General features: G+C 47.0%; 1 protein-coding gene across 1 annotated transcript in view; it reads right to left on the bottom strand.

Annotated features, from left to right (window-relative positions):
- Positions 1-11,830: 11,830 nt before the first annotated feature.
- The window catches only part of YWHAQ (tyrosine 3-monooxygenase/tryptophan 5-monooxygenase activation protein theta), a 29,659-nt gene continuing 28,416 nt past the window's right edge, over positions 11,831-13,073 (bottom strand). Inside the window, exon 6 of the mRNA XM_080684022.1 lies at positions 11,831-12,553. Within this exon, the coding sequence (XP_080540148.1) occupies positions 12,494-12,553 (60 nt within the window). The 3' untranslated portion in view covers positions 11,831-12,493. The remainder of the gene's footprint in view (positions 12,554-13,073) is intronic.

Raw genomic sequence — 13,073 nt, 5'->3', positions numbered from 1 at the left:
ATGAGAGAGAATCATTGATCAGCTGCCTCCTGCATGCCCCACGCTGGGAATAAAGCCCACAACCTGGGCATGTGTCCTGACCGAGAATTGAACCCTGACTTTCTGGTTCATACGTCTACGCTCAACCACTGAGCCACGCCGACCCAGCAGATTATATTCTTTTGATGTCTCCAGTATCTTCCTCATAGAAGGCACTTAGCTGTCTGTTTAATAAATGACATTTTTTTAAAAAGTATGCTCTAACCGGTTTGGCTCAGTGGATAGAGTGTCGGCCTGCGGACTGAAGCGTCCCAGGTTCGATTCCGCTCAAGGGCATGTACCTTGGTTGCGGGCACATCCCCAGTAGGAGGTGTGCAGGAGGCAGCTGATCGATGTTTCTCCCTCATCCATGTTTCTAACTCTCTATCCCTCTCCTTTCCTCTCTGTGAAAAATCCATGAAATGTATTAAAAAAAAAAGTACACTGGCCAGACCGGTGTGGCTCAGTGGATGAGCATCGACCTATGAACCAAGAGATCAGGGTTCAATTCCCGAAGAAAAAAAAAGTAAACTTCCGGTCCATTTTTTTATTCATAGCCAGGGGTCCTAGATTTTTAGGGACAGTCTGGATTTCAAGTAATCTTTCCCATTCACAAATCATGTCTCAAATTATGGTTTTCAATTTGAGGTTTGTCTTTCATTTCTGAATTGCCCATACCATTAAGATAAAGGAGCACCACGCAGGAGAGAGAAAGAGCCAGAGGGACAAGCTAAGGGGCCCGTTGGATAGAGGAACTTACAGTCTGAGCCAGTGGTCTTCAATCATTTATTCTCTTATCCCCAAGAGATTTTTTTAAAAATATGTGCCCCCCCTTCATACATTTAACATTTTAAAAATATATTTTACTGACTTTTTACAGAGAGGGAGAGGGATAGAGAGTCAGAAACATCGATGAGAAACAGCGACCAGCTGCCTCCTGCACACTCCCCACTGGATATGCGCCCGCAACCAAGGCACATGCCCTTGATGGGAATCGAACCTGGGACCCTTGAGTCTGCAGGCTGATGCTCCATCCACTGAGCCAAACCGGTCAGGGCACATTTAACATTTTTTTCTTCGTAAATGTTAGTTGCAAAGGATGAAATTTGTGACATAATGTAAATACTGACATTTAAAATTAAACCGTTAGGTCATCATTGCAAATGTACCCAATGGAATATAAATACCCGAGATATTTGCTAGCCATTGTGGTAGCTGGCTTCCCCTTGGTCCCCAATGGTCCCTGCTTCCTGATGCTCGCATCCTTGCAAAGGCAGTCACCTTCCACGGGGACCATGCTTGGTCTGTGTGACCAATAGCAGACAGCAGAAGTGATGGTATTTCACTCCCAAGGTTAGGTCATAAAAAACTGTCTTCCCTCTTCGCTTGCTCTTTCTTCAACCACTTACCGGAGGAAGCCAGTTTCCATGTCATAAGAACATTCAGGAAGCCTATGGAGAACCCCATGGGAACAGAGGTCACCAGCCAACAGCCAGCAAGTGACTGAGGGGTGCCAAAGACTGGATTAGGGAGCTTGGAAGTGAGTTCTCCAGACCCAGGCAAGCTTTGAGGTGACTGCAGTCCCTGCACTCAACAGCTTCACTACAACCTCATGAGACCCTGAGCCCAGTTAAATCATTCCCAGATTTAAAAACATCAGCCCTAGCTTCTGTAGCTCAGTGGATAGAGCGTTGGCCTGCCGACTGAAGGGTCCCGAGTTCGATTCCGGTCAAGGGCATGTGCCCGGGTTGTGGGCTCGATCCCCAGTAGGGGGCGTGCAGGAGGCAGCCAATCAATGATTCTTTCTCATCATTGATGTTTCTATCTCTCTCTCCCTCTCCCTGCCTCTCCGAAATCAATAAAAATATATTAAAAAAATAAAATAAAACGACATGAGCCCTAGCCAGGTAGCTCAACTGGTTGAGCATTGTCCTTATACGCCAAGGTCAGGGCACATACAGAATCAACCAATGAATGCATAAGTAAGAAAAACAACAAATTGATGTTTCTCTCTCTCTCTCTCTCTAAAATCAATAAATAAAAATTAAAAAAAAAAACACACAAATAACATGAACAAGTTGACTGGATGCCAGGTTCCTCTCCTAAACACCTGAAGTGGTTCTTCATTTTTTTTAGAAATTAAGTCATCATGACCATTGTCTTTAAAATATATATATATATTTCAAAAAGGGAGAGGGAGAAATAGAAACAGTAATGATGAAAATCATTGACTGGCTGCCTCCTGCATGCCCCACACTGGGGATCAAGCCTGCAACCTAGGCATGTGCCCTGACCGAAAATCCAACCATGACCTCCTGGTTCATAGGTTGAAGCTCAACCACTGAGCCATGCTGGCCAGGCTGAAGTGGTTCTTTTAATTTAAAATTTAGTAAAGATAAGTAAAAGATTACTTGAGATTTATTGATCCCATGCTGTAGAATGAATTATTCACAATTTGGATACTTACTGCAAGTGAACCTAAGAGTAAAAAATTTTAGAGTAAAATATTTATAATTATTAAACATAGAGCCACATATGGTTCTAGAATTAACTACCAGATCCACACAAGTATTATCAGACCTTTGACCTAAATGAACAAACTATTTGGCTGAGGTTTTTATTTTTGTTTTTTTTTTCCTCCCCATGTGTCATCATTCTAGTTCTAGTTCTCTTCCTAGGCACTTTTCTTGTCCTATAGTTCTTGTAGATATACCAGAGGCCCAGTGCACGGAATTCGTGCACTCGGGGGTGGTGGGGGGTCCCTCAGCCTGGCTGGAGCCCTCGGAGGATGTCTGACTGATGGCTTAGGCGGGAGTGGGCCTAAGCTGACAGTTATGATCCTTAGCACTGCCACTGAGCCCGGCTCCCTGTGGGAGCGCACTGACCAGGGGGCAGCTCCTGCATTGCCAATCTGCCCCATCATGGTCAGTGCACGTCATAGTGAGCGGTTGAGTGACCATAGCATATCATTAGCATATTACGCTTTGATTGGTTGAATGGCCACCCTGACGACCGGACACTTAGCATATTAGGCTTTTATTATATAGGATAGAGCATTTGTCACTCTATTTCTAAAATGCTAGTTAATTCTAGATTCATATGCTTTTTTTCCAGTTAATAAACCTGTGAAACTAACACTTCAAGAAGTAGGGTCAATCCACAAATCTCCATCAGACAGCAGACCCACTTGCTGGAATAACCCTATATACAACATCATGTACCAAGAACTCAAGGTTTTAGTTCAGAAATTGTAATCTATTTCAGATGTTTTTAGAAAGAAAAAGGAGTATATTATGCCTGGAGCAAAGCAGAATACTTGAGGATTCTCGCTGATAAAGGGAATTGTTATGAGCAAGAAAGTAACCAGGCCCCCTTGAAGCTGGAATACTATTTCCCCAGGTTACAAGAAAAGGAAACCAGCCATCTCCTTGAAGGTATTATTTCAAGAAGGTTCACGGCTAAAATTTTAGTAACCGTTTCTCCATTTTTCGTCACTCTTTCTTACCAGGCACCCTTGCCTTCATCACAGAATTATTTGCAACGGCTAACCTGGACCTTGTACTGGTAAACAGGGTATCATACCTCCTAGACATCGGATGCCATACAAAATATGTAGGTGCATTGGTTCTTTCCTTCTAAACCCTTCCCCGTCCCCTGAGATCTGAGTCATTGAACCACACGAAGAACTGATCACAGAGAGCAGATTGGACAAAGAGGAAAATGGAAACGTGTGCTGGTTTGAAATTACCTCAGGTCTGAAGTGGCCAGGAGTCCCTCCTCCTGGGTTGGCAGGCCCCGCGGGGAGCCTGGCGCCAATTACCCTCCAGCTCTACTGCGGCCGAGGCCTTAATTGAGGAAGGACCTGTCCTATTTAGTGCTCTTCAGAGAAACCGCACTCAGTTGTTGGACGTTTAAAATCTGATAATTCTGCTGGCGTTTAAAGAATGCCACCTCCACGGGAAGGCAGAGAATGAGGAGAGTCTGCACTCCTGTGCTCATTACGTAACATTCACACCAGCTCAGATGCGGAAACAAGCCAAGGGTCCGTGGTGAACAGGTGGATGGAAAGCTGTGGTATCTACCTGCAACGGAGTACTTTTTGGCCCTAGGAGAGAGGAAGTCCTGCATTTACAACCACCTGGATGAGCCTGGGGGACATAATGCTAAGGGAAGTAAGTCACAGGAAGACAAACACGGTATGATCTCAGTAGAGGCCTAGTGCACAAAATTCATGCACGAGGGGGGGGGCCTCAGTCCGGCCTGAACCCTCTCCAATCCGGGACCCCTCAGGGAATGTCCGACAGCCGGTGTGTGCCTGCACTTTGAACAGATGACAGCTCTATTGTTGTTTCTTTGTTTTCATGCTTAACCCCATTGGAATTAGTAGGTATTCAAAGTGTGTATACATTTTGGGGGGGACACCCTGTGTATCTCTAGTCAGTGGTGAAAGGAACCAATGGTGGATTTGGAACCCCCAGACAGGGAACCTCACTCACTCCCCGCATGTCTCCACTCCACTTTCCATCTTGCGGGCAGCAGGAGAATCAATGTTTTCTCTCATTAACTCAGAAAAGCACGTCCTGTCACCCGTGCGAGCGAAGCTCATCCATGGGTGCTGGCACCCAAAGTGCACATTCCTCCTCTAAAGTCGCCCCGACTTTCCCACCGTTTCACTGAGAGGACAGAACTCCTCACCTCCTCTGGGTTCCTGATCTTGAACGCTGACCAAAGGCACCTCAGCGAGGGCCGCCCGCGCCCACCAGGTGAGTCTGTCCGCACCTGCTCCCGCCTCAGCACCTGCCTTAGCCCCACGGAGGTGATCTCGCCGCTGCACTGGCCTCCGCGGAAACAGGGCATCACCACTCTGCTCACTGTCATCTCACAGGTGCCCGCCCTCAGCACCAGAACACCCAGACACTCTCCAAAGGACGTGAGCGTGCCGGAGGGGACGTGGGCACATCCTGTGGGGCATGTAGGCATGCTGGGGTTGATGGAAGTGTGGCGAGGGGTGGGGGGAACTTGCATGTGCCATGGTCTGGGACTGTTGTAGGCGCGTGTGGGTGACAGCCCGCTGGGGGATGTTTGCACAGCGGGGGGGGGGGGGAGGAGAGGATGCGCGAACCGGAGGCCTGTGGCTGCGCAGATCTGCAAACCCCCGTGGCGCGGCCAAGAGGAGTCAATCTGGCTGTCCCTGCGATCGCGCACCTTCTGGGCCAGGAGGTGGGACTTGCGCAGCCACTCCTCGGCACTGATGGCCTGCAGGCACTACTTCAGCTCGGCCTGCAAGCTCCGCTTGGCCTTTCACGGCTGCCACCACCGCCATGTGGGGAGTACAGGCCGCCCTCCCCCACCCAGAGGCTCTCCACGCACTGCCCACCGGCCTGGAGCAGCTGTGGCGGGGTGGGATGCCTGCCTCCGTGATGCCCACAGGCCCTCTGCAGGCGGGCGGGGCGGAACACCTGTCGTCGCCATGGCAACGACGCAAGCATCCCGGCCCAGCCGCTGCCATCTTTGTCATGGAGTGACGGTCAATTTGCATATTCCCTCTTTATTAGAGAGTATTTGTAAGTGGACTTTTTTTTTAAACTCTAACAAAATGTATTGCTTTTTCTTGAGTGCCTCTGGCCTGGCTTTGGAAGGGCTCTGTGAGAGTGCACTGACCACCAGGGGGCAGCTCCTGCATTGAGCATCTGCCCCCTGGTGGTCAGTGTGCATCATAGTGACCTGTTGTTCCACTGTCCGGTCAATTTGCATATTAGCCTTTTATTATATAGGCTTGATTTCAGAAAGGGAGGGAGAGGGAGAGAGAGATAGAAATATCAGTGATGAGAGAGGATCACTGGTCAGCTGCCTCCTGCATGCCTGACACTGGGGATCGAGCCCACAACCTGGGCACATGCCCTGACTGGGAATTGAACTGTGACCTTCTGGTTCATAGGTCGATGCTCAATCACTAAGCCACATTGGCAGATAGTGCTGTGGGCTTTGTCCTTCCCACGGTTCTGCCTGTGCATCCGACACTCAAGGCAACACCTCGAGCCTCCAGGGAGTGTCCTTGGGGTTTGCCAGGACCTTGTTCATCAACACCTCTCGCCTGACTTTTAGCTTCTCCTGGAGTAACAGGTATTTCATTACCTTAAGACAAACTGTTCACATGGGCGATGAGGGAGGGGCGGGCAGTGACCAGCAGCTCCTGTGTGCTCTTCTGCATATCTGACCCAGGCCCTTCCAGGTGACTGCCCTCTCATTCATCCACTTCAGACGGGCACAGGCAGTGTGCTGTCAACCCCAGAATCCTGTCACTGACTTATTTTTACTTCCCTGCTGTGCAGCTCACCTGACCTGCACTTTGGCCCTAATTCTTCCAAGTCCCAAGTCCTGGCCAGCAGGAGCAGCAGCAGTATCCCCTGGGCACTTGTCACACAGGCACCTTATCTATCAGCCTCCCCCAGACATCCTGAGTCCCAGCACCTTTTAGTGAGCCCCGCAGGGCACTCGGAGGCCTGCTGGAGTGTGACGACCAGGTGGCTCTTGAGAAACAGGCATTTCTTCTCTGGCTCTTGATGTTTCTCCACTTCCTCCAGCAGCATGACCTTTCTCTGGTCCGTTCCATCAGAGAAGGCTAATTAGGAGTGAAGCCGCTGCCTAATAGTTTGGTCTCTTTTAACGCTGCGTTCCCAAGTTACACCGTCACTTTCTTTTCGTGTTTGTCCTTGAAAATCTAGGGCAATAGGTCTGCTGAAGTGTGGCTGACTTTCTTATCCACAGGACTGGTTTCACTTTACCAGAACTTTCCGATCCTGAAATTAGGCCGTCCCGCTACTCACTTCTTTCCCACCCCAGTATTCCACATACAGCTTCCTCAGTCTTTCACAGGTAGAAATAGTTCTGCACTTTGGCTCACAGGCAAGAGAGGTGCTGATCTTTTAAGAAAACGGAAGCTGAGATACTAGGCATTGACATTACAAGTGCTAGTACCCGGTAGCCCATGGTTCATAAGAGGCTCTCAATCTATTTAACAAGGGAAGGGAGGAAGGAAGGGAGGGAGGGAGATGTAAGCTAGATCTTTGATGCCAGGCTGCTGCTGTTTTTACGAGGTCACACCATCTCACGCTTGCAGTCGTGGGACCAGGCAAGGGTAGCTCGGGAGGGTTAAGTCTTGTCCCGTTTATTTTCCTCGCTCCAACACAGCGGTGCTGCCACCGCTCTCACAACACAACAGTCTTTGGAAATGAGTCCAGTGAACCTTCTGAGGTTCTTACCAAGTTCCAGAACAGCTGACGGAACACGCTACAGGGAGAATGGCTGAAGCACAGGGCCTGTCTGAAGACCCGCGGGTCTAGAATGGAGAGAAAGCGCTCGGTACCAACTCCAGAAGAGGAAAACCTGGTAATGGCAGCAGCATCCAAGAGCCAATCAGTCTGGCTCCCTCGGGGCTGCGATGCAGGGCAGACGGCGTGCAGCGGAGCTCCCAGAGTGAGTGGCAGGGGGTTTTGCAGGAAATGCCAACTTCCAGGACACGTCACAGCCTTCAGAACGGAGGCCCGGGCCTCCTCCCCACACCTCACCTCTAGAGCGCAGAGCAGCCAGGTGCACGCGAAGCTCAACTTCAGGGGCCCCTTCGACAGGCCACCTCTAGTTTTCAACAGCTTCGTCTGGGACACAACTGCAGGCTGACACACAAACATGATTCCACTATGAATACCCAGCGCGGGGCACTCCACCCCTGGGGCAGTGACACCACCCTCAGGGTGCGAGCAACGCCAATGCCCAGCCATGGGAGAAGGAAGCGGCTTCCCACAGGCCAGCTCCCGCCCAGACGAGCCCGCACCTGGCACTGTCTCAGCAAGGACATGCCAGAGGGGCAGCTGACATCACAGCAAGCAGCTCTTCCGAGCAGCATCTGCGTGAAAACCCCGTGTTCCTGAAAGAGCTGCATGTCAAGTCCTTCCTATTCGCAGTTTCAAACCCAGCTAGGAACTCACATCCCACGAAGCCCTGTGCCACTTCGCCAGGCGAGGAAATGCCAGTTCCGCCACGCGGGGGGTTGAAGTCCTTTCCTCGTGGTTACAGCCTGCGAGATGATGCAGAAATAGTTTCTGAGGACAAAGAAGAGATAAATGAGTTAATCTTTACATAATCCTTCAAGACATGCAGGATGAGAGTATCACTCTGAAAACACTCCCCTTTTTCCTACAGGGCTTTGCGGGTCCCATTGCTCAGCACACCCGCAGGTGGGAGAGACCCACGTGCCCTCATTAGAAACTGACATTATCCCCTCCAGTCAAACAGGAACAATGTACAGGCAAGCTCTAGGACTGGCAAGAAATGCCTTTCACTCACTTGAAATCTATTCCACCTCACAATCTACTCCTCACGTACAAAAAACCTCATTTTACAAAAATCACCCTATTAACATGCATGTATTTCCCACTCTATTTCACTTAAAAAAAAAAAAAAAAGGCTTTGACCCACTATCCACTAACTGGTCAGGACCTAAGTTTATAAAAGCACTGATCTGGCCAGGCCAGTGTGGCTCAGCTGAGCATCAACCTATGAACCAGGAGGACATAGTTTAATTCCCGATCATGGCACGTACCTGGATTGCAGATTCAATCCCCGGTTGGGGCACATGCAGGAGGTCATCGATCAATGTTTCTCTCTCTCAAAATCAATTTAAAAAAATCTTTAAGGTCCCCACTAAATATTTTATTAAAAACTAAATTTTTTTTTTTAATTAAAATTATTGGGGTGACATTGGTCAACATGAACATATAGGACCCGGGTGTGGGTTTCTGTTACAAGACCTGTATACTGCCGTGTGCTCACCACGGTCAGATCTCCTGTCACCTTACATTAGGACCCCCTTCTCCTCCTACCCCCGCCCCTCTGGCGACCACTACACTGCTGTTCCTGTTTGCGAGTCTCAGTTTTAGATCCCACATGAGTGGAATCATGTGGTCCTTCGCTTTCTCGGACTTATTTCACTTAGTGCAGTGTTCTCAGGGTCCATCCATGTTGTTGTATACGTGTAATTCATCCCTTCTTGTGGCTCAGTGGTGGTCCATGTGTATATGGAGCACATCTCCTTTATCCAGTCTCTGCTGCAGGCCGCTTTGGTTGATTCCATGTCTTGGCCACCGTGAATAATGCTGGAATGAACACAGGGGTGCATGTATCTTGGTGAATACATAATTCCTAAGTGATATTTTAAAGGAAAAGCTGTCAAACGTTCTAACTACAAGAAGGATGTAACATTTACGTAAACACGCTGTATCTCAGAAAGGCTTTAAACCTTCCCTCCATCTCCTCCCCCCAGGAGGGTGCCCTCTCCCCTACCGAGTTCTCAGCAGCGTCCCACAATCCCCTCTCTCTCTGTGCGAGGAGGCCCGAGCTCGGAGGGTCCGAGGAGACACAAGGGGCTGGGCCCCTAATAAAGCTGCCGACCCTTAAAGCAGGGAGACAAAAGCTGTGACTGAAGATGAGAATAACCTGCTCTTTAAGCAGGTACTTGGGTATTCACCATTAACCACTGCCTCCCGCACGCCCCCTACCAGGGATCGAGCTTGCAACCCTAGTAGATGTGGATCACCACGACATTTCACATAAGATAAAAGGGAAGTATCAATAAACTTCAGAAAGTAGTAAATTCACCTGTCCTTTAAAATAGGAGTATGCCATTGTTGCAAAGCCATAGTAAATGGTTTATAAAATGCAATTTTATTTTACGTTACTCTGCACGTGCCCGACTGGGAATCGGCCACCTCTTGGTGCATGGGTCCATACTCAGCACTGAGCTGTACACCTGCTGGGCAAGGGATAACTTTTTAATATCCCACAATGGCGTTCCCATGTCTACTGAAACTTTTAAAAATATATTTTATTGATTTTTTACAGAGAAAAAGGGAGAGGGGGATAGTGTTGAAACATCGATGAGAGAGAAACATCGATCAGCTGCCTCCTGCACACTCCCCACTGGGGATGTGGCCGCAGCCAAGGTACATGCCCCTGACCGGAATCGAACCTGGGACCCTTGAGTCCGCAGGCCGACGCTCTATCCACTGAGCCAAACCGGTTAGGGCTGAAATTTTTCTTTATAAAGGAGTCTTACTGCATGTGTGCCAGAGGACCCATTCTGGTTTAGTTAGTTGAGGTATTAACATGATGTGTGTTTGTGTGTGATACTGAGCTTGTGTCGTTGGTATTATACAACAATTTCAAATGTTGGAACCAGGCAATTAGGTTCAGGTGCTACTAATTTTATTAAATTTTGCTGATTTGTGTAGAAATTTACCTCATATATTGAGGTCATGACATTTTAGTTAAAATTGTGTTTTTCTCTTTAATTTCCATGTAATGTAAAAACAAAAACACTGAGAAAATTTGATTAGAAATGTTCCAATGTATATGTAGTTTGGTTCATTTAGTAACAATTCAATAAATGACTGCTTTATAGGAGTGGAAGACTCATTTGTAGATTTTCCTTTTGCCGTTTCCATCTTAGTGATTTTTTTTTTTTCTTTTTCTGTCATCTTAGTGATTCTTAAAGTGGCCTCAAAAAAAGGCAGTACAGCAATGTTTTCTTTGCCCTCAAACATATAAAATACACCTGGAAGAATAAATTCCCGTCAGTTCATGGATTTCCTCGTGGAGGGAAGGATCCAAATTCAGTGTCAGATCGGAGTTTGTGCTCAGGCGTGCAGCGTCTTGTGTGGAATTTGAAATATTCTGTTTGCAAGCAGTTGGGGAAACAATGGAGTCAGATGCTTGTGTTAAGTTCTAATTTTAGATACATTTCTCCCTCATTAACAAAAAATGTTTTACGTTTCATAAAATAAAAGTGTCTTACTGACATAGATTTTTGGGGACCAAAGTCCTAATAATCTTATTTAAATGAGTACTTCCCCAAGTCCCATTCAATTCCGTCTTTTCATTTCCCCTCGGGAAACAGATCAAGTGCAAATGAAACCTGTTTCAGTCACATTTTGGGAGATAAAGGATTAATCTTATACAGCTTATTTTTCAGATTATCTTTTGACTTTGATGCTATAAAAACAAAATTATTTGGACTCACCCATGGTACAACTAAACAAGGTATCCTGTCCTCTGCCATTCTGCCGACTATCCACTGAAGCACAATCCACCACCAGCCAAAGCATTCAGAATCACACAGTTAACTCTGCTGGTTTGGAAATGTCCACTTTATTCCACGGAACACTTAACTGGAGACCATTTCCATCTGAGGAAGAGATGGCCCACACACTGACCTATGGATAAAACACTCCCTCTAAGAAATTAGTCCCATTTCACACATTTCCAGGCCCCCCTACACAAGTGTATCACAACGCAAAGGTATGGGGATCACCACCACATTTCACATAAGATAAAAGGGAAGTAGCAATAAACTTCAGAAAGTAGTCCATTCACCTGTCCTTTAAAATAGGAGTATGCCACTGTTGCGAAGCCGCAGTAAATGGTTTATAAAATGCAGTTTTATTTTCCGTTTCTCTGCTGTCACACAGGGCAGAACATTTTCACAAGGCTTTCTGGGGTTACAGCCAATGATTAGCAACACACAATAGTGGTCCACTCTCTAAGTAACAACCGCTAGACACACGGGACACCCTCTCACATGTGCACAAATCTGCATGGAAAAGCACTAACATTTGAACTTGGACTTGTGTACTTTATTTCCCCATTCTACGGTATTAGAAAGGACATGCACTTTAATTTGCCAAAAGCAACGCTTGTATTCTGGCAGCATCATGCTACTTTATTATCTAGTAAAGTGAACACCAGAACTACAAAGGCAGAAGGTGTGAATTTTTATTAGGAAGGGAAGTTGTCAACTCAAACAGCAGCAAATGAAGAGTGAATAAGGAAACTCCGTTGTCACAGCTACTCAAGACCTCCACCATATGTGACACAGGAGCCATTTCAATTTGTGACCCGCAGCCCAGAATTATCAAATGCTTTCCCATTCAATCCAATACTTCTGGATTCCTGCCCAAAAGGAATACATGGAGAACATGGAAACTTGCTCGCTGATAGGAAACCCCCAAAGAGTAAGGGAGGGAATGTAGAAATTAAGAAGTTATGTAAAACACTCTTTAACTTGTAATTAACTACATTTTCAGATCTTCACAGTAATACAAAACACAGTCACTTGCAGAACTGGTTCAGATTACTTAAATACCAAATACGTTTTAGTCCTCTACGGAAGTGTTTGGAAGTTACTTGTGTTTACGTGAAATGGAGTATTAATACTTTCCTACAGCGGTAACTGCACACCCAGGAAGGCCAAGACAAACACAAATCAAGGAATGGAGTTCCCCACAGCTGCAGTGTGGAAAGACTAGGAACAGTTGATTCCATACACATGAATGGTTTCTTTGCTCTGGGAAATCCACATGGAGGAAGGAATGGAGATGTGCACAGAGGGTTCTGGAAGGAAGGAGGACACCACCGTCGGCAGTCAGTTTTCGGCACCTTCGGCCGCGTCACATTCTTCTCCTGCACTGTCCGATGTCCATAACTAGGAGAGAAAGTGGACTAGGTTACTACTTCCAGAGCAGACAACTACATCAAGTCCTACCGTTACATCAGAATGTAATTCCGAAAGCAGTCAAGTATTTGAACAACAGAGATGACGACTAAGACTGAAAGCTAGTTCTCAAAACCCAAATACCACCAACTCCTCCCCAAAGCGATCCCTGCAGACTGTTCACAATGCATTTACAAAGTGACTCACACACAGACACTACCTGAGTAGTTTTTAAAGCTTACTCTTTGTAAGTACTACAATTTCAGAAAAAAGCACGGGAACATCCTTAGAATTTATTGTTCTCTCATTCCCAGCAGCCCAAAGCTCTTCATGAAAGCACGACTGAAATGTAATTTGAGATCAATAAGGCAAAAACATTTTAGGGGGGAGAAGGACTGTGATGATAATAACTATTCCAAGTATCTGAAGAGCTTTCATATAGTAAAAAAGCCAGCTCACGTAAGTACTGCTGCAAAGAGGTGTGCAGGAAGACACACAGAAAGGATTCGTG

This window comes from Plecotus auritus (assembly GCF_963455305.1).
Source record: "Plecotus auritus genome assembly, chromosome: 8".
Taxonomy (NCBI): domain Eukaryota; kingdom Metazoa; phylum Chordata; class Mammalia; order Chiroptera; family Vespertilionidae; genus Plecotus; species Plecotus auritus.
The sequence above is the reverse complement of the archived record's forward strand: the minus strand, read 5'-3'. Positions and strand labels throughout refer to the sequence as shown.